Source organism: Haliaeetus albicilla, chromosome 7 (genome assembly GCF_947461875.1).
Source record: "Haliaeetus albicilla chromosome 7, bHalAlb1.1, whole genome shotgun sequence".
In the NCBI taxonomy this organism is placed as follows: Eukaryota; Metazoa; Chordata; class Aves; order Accipitriformes; family Accipitridae; genus Haliaeetus; species Haliaeetus albicilla.
In genome coordinates, this window is record NC_091489.1 from 39,517,240 (window position 1) to 39,536,117 (window position 18,878).

The following is an 18,878-nucleotide window of genomic DNA, read 5'->3' on the forward strand; positions in this document are numbered from 1 at the left end:
TCGGCACGACTCCTGCTAGCTCAGCGCCAGGAGGGTACAGCCAACTTCCCCTCCTCCCATCCCTTCGCGGGGGCAAAATTCTCCGTGTGGAGATGGTTTATGCTTGCGAGGAATACCTAGTGTGGCATGTTCCTGTGGAAATACCTGGAGTACAGACAACGCTACTCAAACCCTACCTCAAAACAGAGCACAGAGATGGTAAATGTTCTTTAAAAGCATCACAGTATCAAAATGAGGCAGTTAAACACCCTTTGGGTTTTTACTGTTGGAAATGAACTCATCTAAACTTCCAAAACACAGGAGCAGCCAGCCTTTGGAGGACTATTTCAGGGAAATAGTACACAGCCACACAATTGTCTTTTCCACTTCTGCAAGCTTTTGAGCTGTTCTGTCTCATGTTTAAAGCAGGATGTGTAACAAGTGCCTGAATTACAGCTATCAGAGCAAGCAATAAAAACTAGAGCACTAAATGTATTTCCATCTCCTCACAACAAAGCATCTGTAGTCAAGTTTAGATGTAAACTCTTTCCAACTGTGCAAGAACACGCTGGAATTTTGGTACTTCACATATATTGAGCAAATTATTCTGGTTTAGTTACTTTTATTTATCCTTGTATGTACTCAAATGGGCTTTGCAGCACTGTGGGAACCAACCGTATTTTCAAAGCAGTGAACGCCACCTCGTGCAGCCTGGCACCAGCTCCAGCTCTGCACAGGACAGAGGACCGAGGTGTTCCCCACACTGCTGCACTGGCCCGCTAACCGGTCATGCCGACGAGCCCCATTTGATAGCAGCATGGCGAGCAAGCAGCAGCACATTCTGCAGCGAGGGCAGAGCTGTGCCTTGCCATGCCAGCTGGCAGCCACCGCTGCCTCTGAACAGACATGCAACAGCTGCCTCCCGCAACCTTCTCTGCTTTGTAAGAGCTGCAGGAGATTGGCCATCTTTGAAACTTTACCCTTCTTCCACATCAGGTTGAAATTAGCCCATGGGTTCACAGCTCTTTTTGACAGCGGAGCGGAGGTGGGCAGAGAGAGCAGCCCCACAGAGCCGCTCCTTAGAGGACCAGGCTAGAAGGGCAGAGGTGCTGCCGCCAGCATGTTGGTGTCCACCCAGCAGGTCCTGGAGCTCCTGCACTCACCCCATGGCTGCCCAAGATTTCAGGATGAAAAACCTCTCCCTGTGGAGAGCTGCTGCTCTACCCAGTGCTTTCCGGGCTCCGGGTGAGTCACGCTGCTCGTCTCTGTGGGGAGCTGGAGCCAGATGGCTCCATCTTACGCGAAGCACTGCTCAAAGGCTGGAAACAGCTTCCAGAACCCACCTGTGCTGCATCAACTGAGGTCAAGGCTGGTGAAAACAGCAGGCTTTTTAAAAGCCCCCCTGAAAGTTCAGTGGCGGATTTGAAAACCCCAAAGCAACAAAAAACAACAAAACAAAATCTAAACCAAACCAAAAAAACCAAACTACAACTTAAACTTTCTTAAAAACTATGACAAGTCACCCCAGTTCACCCCAGACATACAAATCCAAATCCCCAGGGAGCAACCAGGTCTCATTCCACAAACAGATGCAGAGGGAAGAGGAGCATTTTTAAAAAGAGCAAGGTAAAAGTCACAATGATGTGATATAGGGAAAATATTTAAAAGAAACATCTCTGTGCTATAAAAAGGTGGGCCCAGTCCCTCACATTTCCTCAGAGCAGGAGCCTTTAGTATCTGCACAACAGGAACTTTTATCCTCAGAAGGTGAAAGAGCAAGCAGTCTCTTGCAAACGAATGCAAAGCAATGCATAGATCAGATTCCTCTCTGAAACCATACCCCAGGAAGGCCTGGGTATTTAGCAATAATCTCAACTCCTGGCTGAACCCTCTGACTGGGAGCACAAGTGAACATAGTGCCAGAAGCTACTGACTCAGACTTTGAGAAGGTATGCTGGAGAAAAGGCATCCATGGGAAAAATGAGCACGAAGGTAAGAGCGTTTGTATCTATCTTACTGTTTACGGAAAAATAGTATAGTTGCAATCAATCAAAAAAAAAAAAACCAAACCCTGAACCCAAACCCCAAAAGCACACTTGTAGTCACCATTGAGTGAGAATAGCAGCATTAACCGATTTTGAGACTGCTACACTATCTTGCTGTGTCAATTACTTAACTAATGCCAAGCAAGGGATGCAAAGCTGCAAATGGAGGTCAGTAGAAATGTGCTAGAAAATCTGCACCGGTGAGAGTCTGCAAAACTCCAAAAGCTGATGGAATTATGCACATTACTAAAGGCTGCGCATATGGGTACCAGAAGAACCACAAAGCTCTAGTCCCAGTCTCAGCTCTGAGTGTCAGAGATGACACACTGGCTTACTGCATCCATCCTTCAGGCTGTCTGTGATGCTGCTACTTGGCAGATAAAAAGTGACCAGACCTACCAAGCAGAGCCTTCAGAAGACACTTGAGATTATATGTCTAGCTTCCATCAGCTGAACATTAAATGGATTCTTGAAAAGGTTTGAGTTAGACACAGTTAACGGGTTTGGCAGTGAAGGTTTAACAGATCCTCCACCCTGTGTAACAGTGCTTTGTGCATTTCTGTAGTGTTTATTCTGGGAGGTCTGGGGTGAAAGAGATCGGTTGCTATCACTTCTTTTTTTGCTCTTGAAACAATGGAAGAACCAGTGTCAAGTTGTAATTGATGAGTTATAGGGACAAAACTTAATACTTGGAAAATCCTATACCATAAATCAGCTTTTCCAGGCTACTTTTCAAATCACTACCACATCTTCCTGCCACGTAAAACACTACCACCATCAGGGTGGGAACTATCTTCTAGAGTCCATTCTGGGAGCTGAGATTTGGAAGGAAAATAGTTTCCAACTCCCTTAGATTAAAAAAAAAAAGTTTCCACAATTTTCAGACATTCACAGAGCTTGTCAGCATGCTCATGTGGACATTTCTGCAGGAAATCCAGCTGTATTCCAGTTTCTACCTGGGTTAGTTTTTAACTTCTTTCTTTCTTTTTATTTGCTAGGCACCCTCCCCCCCTACACACAGATTAGATTTTACCCCATGAACACAAGATGGCCTCAAATCATTAGTGCATCTGTTCGCATAAAACAGATACCAGAAAGTGCTGCTCATAAAGACCTCCTGAACAGCCTTTCTTGTTGGAGCTCCATTACCTGCCACCAACTCCTTCCACTGCCCACTGCAGCAGCTACCAACAGGCGCTTGCTGCTGCCCTCCTTCAGCAGGAAATGATTCTGACTGGCAAAACCAAGTAATTTTCCCCACATTGTCAGTATGTTTCTCTCGGTGACTGCACACAGCGCAGTCCTGGGAAGAGTGAGCTAGCAGGCTTTCAGTTGGCCACAAACCACTGCACAGTGCAAGGCAGCACAGATTAGCTTAACACATAGGAAACACTACAAACCACTTATACTTCATCAGCAACATGTCTCTTGCTCATCTTCTGCTCCCAGAACAGCGAAGAGCAGGTTATCATCCTTGTGCCAAGGAGTACAGGGTTCATACCATTAAGTGTCCAGAGGAAGTTTCATGAAGTCCTTCACTCCTTTCTATTCCTTCTCCATTCCCTCCTCACAAAGTGAGGATGAGAGAAACCGAAGAAATTACTAATCATTTTACTACAAATCAAATATTAAACTCTAATCTAACACCTACGGATGGTACATAAGAGAACAGTAACACGAGGAATAAGACTGATTCCTCTCTCCAAGATGGTATCAAGCTAGAAGAGTATTCCCCAACTCCCAGCATTAAAATTGCTCACAGACTGAAAAGTTTTGTAGCCCTAAGCACTTTTTTTTTTTTTTTTTTAAATCAAGTTACAAACCCTTGTAAAAGCCAACAAGCTCTCCAAGGAAGCATATTAAGAGAAGGGGCAACAAAGTGCTTTCCAAAAATGCTCTGCTATGCATTAGGCTCTAGTAGAATTAAACAGTAAGTATGAGCTCTTCCAATTCAAAAGCCCATGAAATGAGATGAGCAGGGTGGTATTAAATCCTCTTGTTTCAATCCGTTGCTACATAATCCCACAAAGCTAAAGTCAAGTCTAGTCAGTGCATTACAGAGCTCAGCAGCCAAGGCTCAATCTCATGTACAAGAGGATCACAGACATGCAGGCCTGTGTTAGGTCAGTCTAGAAACCATCCGAGGTGCAAGCTCTCTGGAAGGGCAGTTATTAGCAAAAAACCCCACTGCCCAGCAAAACACTCGGAACAGACTGTAAGGGCCTGTTTATTTAGTAACTTCAGCTTCTCACCCTGCAATGACTAAAATACCCAAAGCACTGGGGCTACTTCTCTCGCTCTGTGAGACAGCATAGTAAAATGATTCCAAGAGTGCTGTTTCCCCTTCACTGCTCTACCATAAATGTTGTCATCCCTCCTTTTCCATTCTTTCTCTCTCACCCAGTCTGAACTGCTTCGAAGAAGTCCTAAACCAGCAGCAGGACTCAAAGCAAGGTCAATTTTTTAATATTAGTCTCACCCACTATCCAGCGTATTGGAACACCGCAGTATCTACAGCCGCATATCTGCCTACGAAGTCAAACCTGATTTTTTTTGTGTCGTCTTTTACTTTGCGCTACTTGAAGGGAGATATAAATCTCCCGGCTACAACCTGGCAGTTTCAGCTCTGGGCAGCAGGCCACACCGAAATCCAAAGCTTCCTTTAGCTGCACTGCGTTTCCTTCTTTCTGAATACCTGGAAGCAGCCAATGCCTACATTTATTAACTTCTGAAAGCAGCTGCCTTCCTCCCACACTGCTAGTCTTAGCTCACCTGCTATTTTGATGTTAAGGTTAGCATCCAGAAGTAGATTTTCTGCCTTCAGATCTCTGTGAACTATATTACGACAGTGACAAAAGTTGACAGCAGCCACTATTTGCTTGAACTTTCTCCGGGCTTCCTTCTCAGCCATACGTCCGTGGGCCACCAAGTGATCTGTAAGGGACGAAGCGAAGAACAAAGTGGTTATTCACACAGGGAGTGCAACCCAGACAGGGGCTTCTCACGCGCTTACCGCAAGCAATGCAGAGGATGGAGATGGGGAACGACATGGGTACCAGCGTGTTTTACAGATTCAAACACCAGACGGGGTCACCGCTGAAGCTACATGGGAAGGGACTCCAGCACGCCACTGACACACCAGCCCTTACCTGGGCTGTCTCCAAGTGAAAGGCTTTAAAATTACAAACTTTCCTCTATTTAGAAGACAGCTGACGGGGCTGGCTGGAAAATCAGAACTGTTTTGTGAAAAGTGTAAAGGTTTTGAAATCTTTTTCAAAATCAAAATAAAACTTTTTCAACCTTTTCCTTCAGTCAAATACCAAGCCTCTCTCATACCATATTACCTCAACAGTGAGAGGTGCAGGTTCATGGCCATATGCCATCCCTCCTTCCCTCTGGTTTTTCACAGCAAATTTGTCTTTGGTCTAACAAGCCTCACCAAAGATAACTCTTGCCGAAACCAGTGAAGTCCCGGCTAGTTACAGAGACACTTCAGCTTTCTAGCCAACACACCTACCAGCTGCAGAAAGTATTTAACATCAACCCTCTTCAGAGGGAAAGCCACTCGTGACCAGATCGGAGTGAAACCCCGCTGTGCTCTGCAGTTTATGCCAGCTCCGCTCCAGCCAGCTGTACATCTGCCTCTGACCCACACTCTCCTTGCTCAGGCTGGACACAGCACACTTCTCAAGGTACACCTTGGCTGAGACCCAGTCTGAACACTCCTGAAGCACACAGGCTCCCCTTACAAATGCTACAAGTCAGTACTAAAGTACAACTTCAGGAACAGTTTTACTTCTGCAATGCAACAAAAGAAATTCATCGTACACACTTCAAAACACGTGCAGGGGTTCCTGACACTCATAACCAGCCTCTGCGTACTTGCTACTGTTTTGCTGCAAAAACAGACTTGCAATATTCAACAATGCATTTCATTGTAAAAATGGAGCTTGCCTCTACTACAGAAACCTGAGTACTCGAAAATATTTTGTTGAAAATCTACACTCTCACTCAAAGGTAGTATTTGTTGCCAGCTCAGCTTTCCTTGGAAGCTAGCATCGCACGCGTGGGCAGGGACAGTCTCTCTAGGAGATCACAAAGGCAGACATACAGCAGCAACCCAACTTAAATGAATCCACTTAAAACCAGACTTACAGAAGCCACTCATCACACCATCCTGCAAGTGGGCATGGACAGGCAGGAGACCAGCAGTAGAAATGGCAGAGAAAGGAGAAAAAGCATCCCCCTCCCCCGAAGCATCAGCAGAACTGGCAACAAAACTCTGCCAGGAAAAGTGTAAAAGTCAAAGTAAGCGGCAGTTGAATAATGAAATACAATTATTATCCTTCCCTAATATCTCTCTACCCTATAAGCAAATCTAGCTAAAACTGATGTGGCATGGTAGGAATAGTAGTTGGCAAGATCATGGAATTGAGGACAGTGCTACAAAAAGCCAGGAGAAACCTGAGAAGCATCCTGGAGAGCACCCAGTAACCAACCACACTCCCTGACTACATGCGGGACCAGGAGGGTTCCCGAGTTTCCCCAACTCACGGGAGAGGCTTCCGAGAGGTTTGCACAAGCCCTCCCCCCTCAAGTGTGGGCCACAGAGCGGGTGAACAGAGGCACTAGCAAGCCAAACCCCAGGGGCTTATTATCTCCTTGCCCATTTCAAGAGGCTATTACTTCTCAGCTGGGCCATCGAGTTGGCCTCAAAAGACTTCTGGCCAAAAATAGGCTGAAATGATTCATTTCACTCCATAAACTCCATTAAACTGGAAGGCTCGACAGAGATACCTGTTCTTGAAAATAATAAAAATAAATCACTTCTGAAGGTTTCTCATCAGGTGGTTGTATTTTTCCCAGTCACCCATTAATTAAAATACCTGTGACATAATTGACTTGCAGTAAATACTAATTACCAAGATCCATCAAAGCAGTTCTGCTGGCTTCTGACTGCACAGCAACCTACTTCTCTACATTTGACTACTCATGTTGTGCAACAGAGTGAAGTTGTTTTTCAGAAAACTTGTCAATTAAGTTTTATTCATCGGATGAACTTATTCCATGACCAAATCTGAGCCAGGGCTGGGGAAGGGAATCCATACCAATTCCAGTGTGACCTTCAAGTCACTTGCTAGGAAAAGCAAAATTTACTATCTCAAATAGCCCCATCATATTTCATTAAGTCATTTGCATGGTCATAAATTCTTTACTCTAAAGAGTTGGGAGACTGGCAAGCAGAGTTAAGCAAGGGCCTGCTCCAATTTAAGCATTACCACTGATCAAAAGATAGTAGCTCAGCTCCTAAACAAGTCAAGGTCATTCACATCTTTTATGCCGCTTGAATTTGGGAGCAGAGCCTGCCAATATAGCAAGCGCTCTTAAAACAAAGTGCAAGCCTCCAATCTTTCAACATTCAAAAAAATATTTTAGAGATTCTTCTGCAGGCAAGAAATCAAATCCACCTACTGCAGCAGGCGCCTTCCTACAGGGCTATCCTAAGTATATTTTTGTACAGACCAGGGTCACCTGTCCCCCTGCACAGACAGTGACACATGCCGTTGGGTCCCGCACACTTCACAGAGTCTTGCTCTCAGGGGCTGCCCTGCCAGACGTCTGCTCACGCAGAAAACTCTGCTGCGCCTTTTATTAGTCAGTCCTGCTTAGGCTGTGAAAAAAATCTTCTTAGGTTAGGCATGAAATTTCACTTTTCATGAAGAAATGTGAGCAGAGGCCAGTCCCCAAGCTCTGCACGTAGGCACAGCACTTGGAGACCGCTGACATTTCTGCACAAGCTCCAGAGGAAGGACAGAAACAATGAAGCTACAGAATACTTCACATACCACCAAGGGCAACTGTATGCCAAAATTAACCATTGCAGGCTTAGTCTGCATAAACCTCTTGTGCAATGGAGGTTACAGAGATGACCTGAATGTTCAGCTGGGAGCCAGCACACTGATCTTGAGTGCACCAAGTCCAGAGGCACAGACTTGCTGCTGGGTCATACACACGTCAGTGTGCTCTGCGGGAGCTGAAGATGTGTACGGCGTTGCTCCTTTGAGTGTTTTCCAGAGAGGAAGGAATGCACGATTTCATTTCGCAACCCTTAAAAACATCAGTCACTGTTGTCTGTACTTATATGAAGCATCTGATGCTGCTCTCTGCATTAAAAAACCCAGTAAAATCCTACACTGAGGAAAAGGCATCTTCTGGTTAAGAGACAGGACTGATACACAAGTTTCCACTTTTCACCTCTGGACAGACTCCTCACGCTTTTAAGTTGCTTTCTGTCTGGAAAACAAATGCTGCTTAAGCTTTACATCTCTTCTGGGTGGTGGATTAAGTCACATTTCCAGCGTATTTGGTGACCTTGTGATCTCAGAAGCAGCCTGACCTTCTTAGAGACTGATACCACGTTGTTTAACGCCTCTGTCCAGTTCACACTCAGAAAGCTCAGGACAAACAGGCAGGAGATGGGGAGAGAGGGCAGAGACAGCAGATGTGCTAACCACATTAACCAGACGAGAATTTTGTCAAGCTTTCTGAGAATTTTTGTTAATCAACCAAGTACTCATATTCTTGTCAATGAGGGCTGCAGATTATTTACAGTATTCATAGTAAACAGCTGAAATCAAAACAGACTTCTAGACTGTATTCTGTCTGACCGCAAAAAAGGACACTCAAGGGACCTGGAACAAAGAGCACCGTATATTTAAAAGGAGACATTAATTTGTTCATGATGTCAAACCAGCAACCCAACCATACGTAAAACATGCATAGGGAAAAAAATAACAATTTACATTTTGCTGCTTAAGCCCATAGCGAAAGCAAGTCTTCCCCCTGATCCCCATGCAGTGCTATGCAAACAAAGCGAATTATCAAAACGTTTCCAGTAACAGATGAATCAAAGACACTTACGGCACAGCTTGGCCACTGAAGGAGCTATCAGCCCTTTTACTGGAAATTCAGATAAACAGGTTGTAAAGCTCTCCCAGGTGCCTACCCAGAACAGCCTGCAGAGCTCAGACCAACCAGGCACAAGACAGACAAGCGTCCAACACTGACTGATTTAAACCGTGGCCATTTAGAGAAACTACCATTCTTTCAGCTAAAAATTCCAACCTATATTGCTGCCCATGTAATATTTACAGTTGTATGGTACAGTTTAAGCCTGTGAAACTCTTTTTAAAGCACCAAGGGAAACAACTTAGATTTGCTTCTAACAAAAACTTGCCATTCACAAAAGCCTGACACTGTAACTCGGATTATATGAGGCACTCAGCCTCACACCGAGCGTTTAGCATCCAGAAAACCATGGCTGCCAGCGCCCCCCATTTCTGCAGCTCAGCACTACACTTCAAAACCTAGGTCATGCAGATGTTAGGAGACAATCAAGAAAAAGAGATAAAGGCTCAGCACAGGCACATTTAATAGAGGATTCCCCAGTGCACAGTAATGGACACAGTGACTGCACTGTCCATACGCACCTAACACGGCTATCCCAGCAGCATGTCCAGCGATCCCTAACAACCCTACCATAAGAGGGACAGGCGTTGAGTTGAAGCAATGTGTAGGCAATGTTTTATCCTTAATAACAGGTAAGCCCCAGCTTCCGCCCGCTGCACGATAGTATGGAAGAGTCAGCGGGTGCGAAGCCAGCCTGCGCTGCGATAGACTTTCTCTCAACAACATGAGGACGTGAGATTCTTTAGTACTGGAGATGCTAACGACTGCAAGGAAGCCTTCCCAAAATGGGTTGCTGTTTCCTCCCTGTAAATTGCTTCCGCTGTTAGAACAAAGTCTTCGTGGCTCCTCAGGAAACTCCGATTACAAAAAGCTGAGACTTTAGTTTCCCCCTCTCTGCTCCAACACCGAGGGCACACAGGGCCTCGCGCAGTGCCTGAAAACGCTCAAAACCGGCTAGCGGGGGCACAACCTCTGGCTTTGGTCTGGAAAAATGTCATGGCTCTTACATAACTGGCTGCTCCCAGCTATCCATGAGGATAAAATGCTGGGCAGTGTAATGGAAATTAGCCATGCTAATGAGCTGAATTTACTACAGCATAAAATATTTCAGAAAGCAATGAGATTTTCACTTCGACTCGCGTAGAAGGCTAAGAGAATTCATTCCAAGTTCGTATATGAGCTTGCACATAGTTCTGGATTTAAAAAAGACAAGCCCATCTCTGCCAAATTCACCAGAAGAGGGAGAAAAAGCAAAAAGTCATTTATACTTTTCTGCAGTGATCCACACACAAGCGAACTCTAATACACATTCAAGTGATTTTGCTGCAATTATGGCTTGCCGCACAAGGTAAGACGAATTTCACAAGCTTCCAGAACCGCTGGGTGCCTAGCACCGTGATTCATGTTTGAGGAAACAACTGGAAGACTCAGCTGGAGGAAGTCGGGTTTTTCACCAGGCAATACACACTTTCCAAACATCAGCTACTACTTGCTTCTTCCTTCAGCTGTCACCTTCTCAGAGAAGAAATCCAAAGGACAAGGACAATGTTGAGAAGAAGGCATGATGGCCATCTACGAAGGTACTAAGGAACTGGTATTAGATTATATTCACCAGAAACCAGCATTTTTCAGCTCAAGTTGTTTTCCTTTTCCTTAATTTGGAGCTTGTCTTGCTTCTCTAAGAGCTTCACCTTTTATTACAACTCGGCCGCCAGTTCCAGCAGAGTGAGAGGCTCTGACATCAAAAGTGAATCTGCTGCAATGACTTAACAGGACAAAAAGGAGAGTATTTCCATTTAGCCGACAGGCTGTATGTGACTGTCCTCACAAGGACACTGCCTGGAAGCAGATTTAAGCCAGCTCACTTCAAGTATGAAGGATTTGCCCCCTTTTCTGAGGCTCATGTTGGCTAAGTTAGTAAAGACCAATCTTGCAAAATTCTGACTCTGCCACCCGGTGCAAAATTCCAGTGTGTAAGTAAATCTCTATTTCTACAAGTTTCTTACTGGTCATGGCAATAAAACAAATTAATAAATCAGTCAACAGTTCTTGCAATTGTGCTGCACAGATACTTTTTTGCCTTTAAAGAATAGCTTCTGTGGTCAAGAAAGCTCAGCCAAAATATTCTTAGCAGACAATGGAGTTTAAAATGGATGTAACTAATACATGCTAAGATAACATCAGATATGAAAAAGATAAGAAAATACATGGTTTTGAGAACAAAATACTACAGAACCACAGGACTGCCTGTTTCTTTGAAAGCTACCAACAAACAACATTTCCGCTATCGTCAACAAGTTTGAAATAACTTGCTGGGAAGCAAAGTATTCAGCAACACTTTAAAATCCAACTGGATTACTATTTCCAATGTCTTTAATCCCAAAGTCAGCATAAAAAAAGTAGCAGCACCACCTGTCAATGAAACCCAAAGAAGAAACAGAGGTTATGGAAGTTATTTTTCCATTAAGTTGGTAGCATTTATTTCTTTACCCCTTTTGTCAATGGAAAGTTTTCAGGCTGAAGGGCATCTCTCTACTGAAACAAGAGAGCGTGGCAGCTATTTTCAGTTTACTGTAGTCAACCAAGTGCATTATCTGATTAAAGAATGCAATAAATGTACTTACCAAATATTTCCCCTCCACTAGCATACTCTGTCACTAGATAAATCATCCTCTCCGTCTCCATAACCTGGACGCAAGGACAGAAAAGTGACAGATAAGGAGACTGCTGTGTGCAAAAAGAAACGCAACTAAAAAAAATTTATTCTTTCTATAACACGCGTAACTGCTTTCATCAAATCAAAAATATTACTTTCCCATGCTTTACAGAGCTATGCAAAGGAATGGACAGGAACTGGGGAAAGTAAGAATCAAACAGCAAGTTTTAAACACTAAATCTGTAACTAAACACAACACTTCACCTTCCTCCTCTTCTATTTCCCCTTCCTTTAGCATTTGCTCCCCAGTTTTGTCTCATTCCAGCAGCCTGGGAGACTTTTCAGGGCTCCTACAACCAAACTTAGTTCACCCTTTCAATTAATCAGTCCATTGCAGGCACTAAAATAACCAATGCAATTTTGCCAAAGGGAGGAATATTTGCTGAATCAATAAGCAACTTTCAAATGAGTCAAGACCTATTAGACGTAAACCACAGCACGAGCTTTGCTTTAGGGAGGCTGCATGGTTCAGCCAGGTAATGCCACATTTTTCACAGTTTTTAACACACATTTTTTAAGAGTCAGTTAGGATTTTGGGATGATAGCAGTCCAACAGGCAAGGCTGGCGATATATTAGATGGGATTTCTGTAAAGGGCAGACAAAAGGCAGCAAGGGGCTGACGGAGAGCAATGCCATGCTCCACACCACTGCAGGGCTGCTGCACAGGACTCTCGGAAGCGTACGACTGATTTCTGAGCACAGTTCTATCATCTTTAGTGAAACCTATACTCCAAAATGACGTCAGAGTCCTGAACAACTTCTAGGAAAGGCCCTATCAGGATACAGAAGAGAAGAAAAGCATAGGGCAAGGCACTATATGCTAAAGACAGGCCTCAACTACATTTTTAATGCTTAATAGACAGTGGGTGAGGGCACGCAATTGCACTGAGCATAGAAAAAGCAGCAAATAATGCCTTCCTGCCTGCAGATTTGGTAACGGTGGCTCCGAGGGCTGTTTTGTGACTGGATTAGGTTTTGTGACCTGCCTTCAGGAAAGTACGCACTTGGGGTGTTTTCCAAAATTTGACGCCGTTTATTTAGCAGGTTTGCGGCTTTGTCAATGGAAAAAAACACCGTGTTTCATTTCCAGGACTGCAGGGCTGAACCTCCAGTGCCAGGTTTAAGAGGTCCATTTGCATACTCCAGGGTGTTTAGAAAAGGCCTGGAAACATTTTGGTTTCGTTTTGGCTTTTCTCCGTTTCAAAGACAAGTGAAAGTTCACTTTTTGACACAAAATGGACTATTATCCCAACAGAGAAGCTTGGCATTTGGAGCCCCACACTGCTTTTTCCTACTAAGAATTAGGACTCGAACATGCAGACTTCATATTTTAAAAGGTACAAGCCTGATCCAGACAACGGCAGCTGCTTTAACAGCTGGATCACTATTATGCTGAATGTTAAGAGTATAACGAAGATGAACCTCAGTTCTGCTCAAGTGTCACAGGGCATGATGTACAGCTCCCACTCAATGGCGCTACTACATGTCCAGAGAAGCCTTCAGTAGATATTTTTAAGCATGTTTCTGCTTCCAGACAGAATCTCTTATATTATAGACTACTAGCATTATAGACACTTTCTCCTTTTCACTTACACCTTTTAAGTTCTATAAGCTCAAGGAAATGTGATTTTTAAAGTCAGATTCCTGATGAAAAGCTGTGAAAGGCTCTGAATTCCCAACTCCAGGTTTTAGTAGCTTTTATCTAAAAATAAATGCCACTGAAAGTACCCAGAAAGAACAGCCAGATGAAACATGCTCCACAGTGGGTACTCTTTTCTCACCTTAGCAAAACCGAGCCACAAGTGTCACCTGTTCAGTATCATACCAAAAGCTTTAGATGGAATAAAACAGGTTGAAAAAGGGATTTTTGGCTCAGAAAAAAAAAAAAGGTTTAAGGAGTCAGTTTGCAAACAAACATTCCCTAAGTACCTTAAAAGTGCCGCAATTCTGCAGTGTTTGCTGTAAGCATCTCACACTTGACAGTTTGGCCAAAACAGCTAAACATTAACCTCTGTCACTTCTACTCAGTTTTAACTCTTTGGAGTCCCGGTAAATACTCCTATCTATCAGGCACAGATGAGAAGCAGACTGGGCTTGAACAGACAAAAGCTGGTTGTAGGGAATAGCAACTTCTATTGCAGGTTACCACAACTTCTCCCTTAAAATGCACACACGAACATTACATTACAAAAGGAAATAACCCCAACATATTTCCCCCAGGATTCCAAGTTTTTCACATTCCAATGCCTGCCATCCGAGTCAGGCAGCCACAAACAGGAGATCACCCATCTTTAATTAGTCTCTTGCACCTGAACACTGTCCCCAGGAAGGGCCCTGGACAGTCCTTTCTCCACTTTCCATACCAGCCCAAAGAAGAGCTAACCTTCCATCCACAGCTTGGATGGAAGTCCCCTCCATTCCCAAAACAGCCTGTGACTGAGAGCCCTCTGGCAAGTGCACCGCTCCATCAAAGGTGCAGGTAGTTCTGCATGAATCTGGCAGTCAGTGGTCAGCTCTGGCACGATCCTGGGAAGAAGCCTCTGTCCCACAGCTCCCCAGAACTGGGACTGCAAGCAACAGAGAGGACAGTTTGCACAGAGCTTTTTAGCACTCTTTGGTTGTAAGTCACTGCTTGAGCCCTTGTATCAGAAAGGCCCAGGGCGGGAGTCTTTCATCTGTCCAACAGCTTCTGAAACAGCTTTTAACATTTCACCAAGGTGTTGGTCCCCTTTGTTCCTCCGCTCCCATCACTCTGCTGCCTGCTTGTCTCCAGCCAGTTGCAACTTCCTTGCTGTTCTATTTGATCGTGCAGTCAGAGGGGCACCACCGAATATGTGTGTAAAAGGCAACACACATGGATTCTGTCTCTGGTGGTTTTGTTTGCAGAGTAAAGATGCCAAACAAGCTGGAGGAAGTCTGCAAACAATATTCAAAAGCAGGTCTGCCGCTGCTATTGATCACCTTCCAGGGATCTTCCTGGGAAGGACTTTCAGCAAGTCCTTGGAGCCACAGGGCAACTGGGCAGAGAGAGGAGAGCCAAGTAGTCGCATGCTTTCAGTCCTGCTAGCGGGTAAGACTTACTCTCTCCCTTAAATTGAGAAGGGGAGCCCGCATCCGGTTTCAACTGGGAAACTGAAAAGCACACAATAGCCATAAACAAATGGCAAGAGGCCAGCCCACAGCGGAAGTGTGATCTCCCAGAAAATAGAAGGATTAGCCACACTTTCCCCCCACCCCTCTAATCAAAGTTCCCTGAGACCCTGAAAACATAAAAGACTTTCCCATTATTTCACATAGGAGAAATGGAGGGATAACCCTAGAGAAAGCATTACTATACAGTCAGCGTAAAGCTATCGTGCAGAGGGATGGAAAACCCACTGCAGAGTGCTCCTACCTGGTATAACCTGATGATATGTGGGTGGCAAAGCATCTTCATGATCTGAACTTCTCTAAAAATCTTCTTCAGGTTCTCTTCATCCAGCTGTGTCTTATCAATTATCTTTATAGCAACCTAGCGGAAGGAGAAAACAAAAGAGAGATTATTGACCCAATTGCATATTAGGAAAAGCATTTTTAAAAGACCCTGCCATGCTGAACACTGTACGAAAACAGAAGAGGTTGTCCCTGCCTCAGAGGGCCTGGGATCTGAGCAGCCTCCCAGAATCCAGCCAGCTTGCCACAAACTGGGCAGGAAGAAGCTTTGCTTCCTAATCCTCAATGTATTTTCCCTACAGAGGGTACCTCCTTAAGAGCAGCACTGCAGAAGGCAGTGGGATTTTTAGGCTGTTGCCCGTTACGGCAGTAGAGCATGTTCACAGAGGCACCCAACACTGTGCTGAAAAACAAGTTACTTCTGAACTCCTGCATATATTTCAGGAGAGTCCAAACATTTGTTGTTTTCTCAAAGGAACCAGTTTCCTAGATCTCACCACCCGGCTTCGCTCTTCAGCCTCGCAACTGTCGCATTAACTTACCGCTGGAGGTTGTGCCCAAACATCAGCCCGAGAGCTGCACTGCTTTGGCATAAAAGCAGCGAGACAGATGGAGAAGTTGCCAGCTAGCCACACAGTGGGGGAACAGCTTTCAGGCACTGAAATCCGGACGCAAGTGGAACAGACCCTATTGCGTTATCCACACAACACCTCACTGTAACAGGGCTGATAAATACGAGCAGGGATGGAAACGGGGGCGTTCAGGCTTCTAACAATTGAGGTATTTATTTACCTATTTTAAGGCAGAAGTGCTCTATAACACTACACTAACATAGTTTAAACAAGTCTAAGTGCTTCCAGTCAGCTGCTCTCCAGCCTTGAAGACTCTCTTGCTTCTTTTCCCTCCACCTTCTCCGAGCATCCTTCCCCAGCACTGGCGACTCCCAGCTTTTTTGGGCATGGACAGTAAAGCCATCAGACTTCAAATGGGGAGACACTTCTGTGCTAAAAAGTACCTCCCCTCAAGTCCACTCTGTCATCTGTTTCATCCACACACAGAGAGTAAGGAAAGGGATCTTTTCCGGAAGGCCACGTTTAGCAGGGGAGAAAAGGCAACCGCCAGTGTGATACCTTGCCAGAGCAAACAGATGAGAGAAAAGGCTGCTCTTACTGGCAGAGGAACATTTGCTCTGCTGCTCCTACATCAGATTTCAGCCTTGAGTTAATAAGTACCTTCCTCCCCACCAAGAAACATCAGTGCGAGTGAGCAGCTATAGTGTGCCAGCCTTGTTCAAGATTTGTGGGCTGAATTAACATCCACCAGCAGGTTTTCTCGCTTAGAGATGGCACTCTCCCTGGGAAGAGAACTGCTTTTAGAAATCTTCTCCTGGTTGCTTTGCTAAAGCATAATTTACAAAACTTCTGTCAAGGAAGACTGCAGAATCATGCAAAGACATGGGGAAGGGCATGCAAAGCAGCACTGCGGTAAAAAATGCTGATGATGCACAACCAGAAAGATTTGACACAGGAGCCCAAAGCCCAATTACATAAATGCTTAGCTTGTAACAGGCTCCAGCATTTGCTAGGGACGAGGACAAGTGCTCCACACACAAAGGCGTGTCATGTCCATGGACAAAAAACCACAGTGGCACACGATCCAAAACACATGTACTTCTCCTCTCATGCCAAACCCCAAGTGCAATGCTAAACGATGCTCTAACAGGCATGGTGCTGTTTGGAGAAAAACAAACAAACAAAAAAGGATCTTTACGATCTTTAAGGGAACAATCTGAAGCACATGAAAATTAAGCTTCATATTTTATGATAAAATCCCTGCCAGGGGAATAAGTGCCCTGCATGTAAGCAGAACGCAGCAGAATCCCGAAAAGGCACCAAGTACAATAAGCTGTTTCTTTCATTCGAAACCTTTAATTCAGAGTACAGGAACGATTCCAGACTTCTAAGTCACTGAGCATGCTTCCTACAGCAAGAACAGAAGCTGAAAGGCAGCCAGGTCTGGCACTCGGCACTAGAAGCTGCTGGCAGGAACGGGGCTAGAGCCGAGACACAAGGTGAAACGGCAGAATGGGACCCCGCTCCGTGAGGCTGCCAAGCACTAACTGGCAGTGATTAACAGGGTGACGAGCCGCTGCTGTCCTGTTCTGGGCTGGCAGCACTCTGGGCTGCAGCTCATCCTGTGCTGAGCAGCAGACAGGCGACAAGCACATGTTTCATTAGCTAGGGTTTTGGTAGATCTGCACCACATAGTTTCAAGGACAATGCTCAGGAGCAGACTGGAAAAGTTAAGAGAGCCAGAGCAGGATTGGAAACCACTCAGTACATGCTTTTCACCAAGCATTTTCCCTGCAAGAATGAGGTTTTATAAAATTTAAACATACATACATATATATATATATATAAAGCTAAGGGAAGCTTCCTCAAAGAGTGAAGCCAAGATGTCTACCAAGAGACATGAGTCATTTTCAGGCACAAATATGTAAATGACAATCCACAGATCTGGAGTATTCCTAAACTCCTTACTCATTTCCCAGCTCTATATTTGCTCTAAGGAAATCTCATTTCCCAGCTTAATTATATGGCTTGAGTTGACACTCTTGTCCAAGTTGAAGGTATGCAGAGCAGCTGATTAAATACACCGTGGTCAGTAGGGCCAGACAAAACAGAAGAACTAAATTACTCTGTTCTTCTCCCTGATAACACAGGGCAGGGAGAACCAGGCTGCCATCTCACATGCTTGCCTGCCCCACACTTGTCACCTCGCTACGCTGCGGGCTTTACATGTGGTGCCCTGAAACTCCACACCCACAAGACACACAGTACCTGAATTGGTAGCAAAGGAACACAAACTCCAGCCAGAAAATGTCTTGTGAAGATCTTACTGTGAGTTTGGCCAAATGGGCGGCCCTTGAGCAAACCTAAACCCATCCTCAAAAGTTACAAGGAGGTTTCTTCAAAATCTTTTCATTCCATTCAAATGCTTCCAGCAACTGATGTAACATAAAAGGTAAAATCTCCTGAAAAAGCCTGGGGAAACCACCTTGTGCTCCGGTTTCGGGAAATTCAGAGCTTCCTCACGAACATGCGAGGGTGGAAGTAGGAAAACCCCCCTGTGCTCACCGCAGAGGGGAAAGCACAGGGAATTTCAGGGGTGAGGGGCTTGCATTTCACCTGGGGCTTTGCAGAGGTACTTTACTTGGTTTGTTTTAGAGGTTTCCTCTTTAGTTTGTTTCAGAGGATTGCTTTTTTCCAGAAGGAAGGAGTGGTTTCAAGGCTTTCCAGAACAGACCGAGTTGGTTTCTCCATTCCTGCATTTCCCAGCTGGCTAATATTCTCCCTTCCCTTGAAAGATGATTCAGGATTTCAACAGAAAAAAGACTGGCTGAAGTTCTCTGGTCACATCAGCCAGACTGACTTCATCTAAAACTTGGTCACAGGGAAACAACCACAATGGATTCTGCCCTGCTAAGTGCATGCTTTCCTTCCGCTGGGAAAGTCTGCCCTGCCTAAGCCTCCCGACCAGGAAAGAGACCCTGCAACTACACACCCTCCTCCTCCTTCTCCTCCTAGGTTGTGCTCCATCCTCCAAGCTCTCAATGCAGGTTATGCACACAAGTTCGCAGTTTTTGGTTGCAGTTCTTCCTGCTAGCAGTAACTTGCTGCTGCCATCACAAAACCATCTTACCCCAGGAGAAAGCATCAAGAAAGTACAGGCAAAT

General features: G+C 44.9%; 1 protein-coding gene across 3 annotated transcripts in view; it reads right to left on the minus strand.

Moving 5' to 3' along the window:
• The window catches only part of SIK3 (SIK family kinase 3), a 92,196-nt gene that overhangs the window by 27,532 nt on the left and 45,786 nt on the right, over positions 1–18,878 (minus strand). For all 3 annotated transcript variants that reach the window (XM_069787900.1, XM_069787899.1, XM_069787901.1), the window contains exons 2-4: positions 15,105–15,221; positions 11,618–11,681; positions 4,797–4,958 (exon numbers count right to left, since the gene is read on the minus strand). In XM_069787900.1, coding sequence (XP_069644001.1) covers positions 4,797–4,958; positions 11,618–11,681; positions 15,105–15,221 — 343 coding nt within the window. The remainder of the gene's footprint in view (positions 1–4,796; positions 4,959–11,617; positions 11,682–15,104; positions 15,222–18,878) is intronic.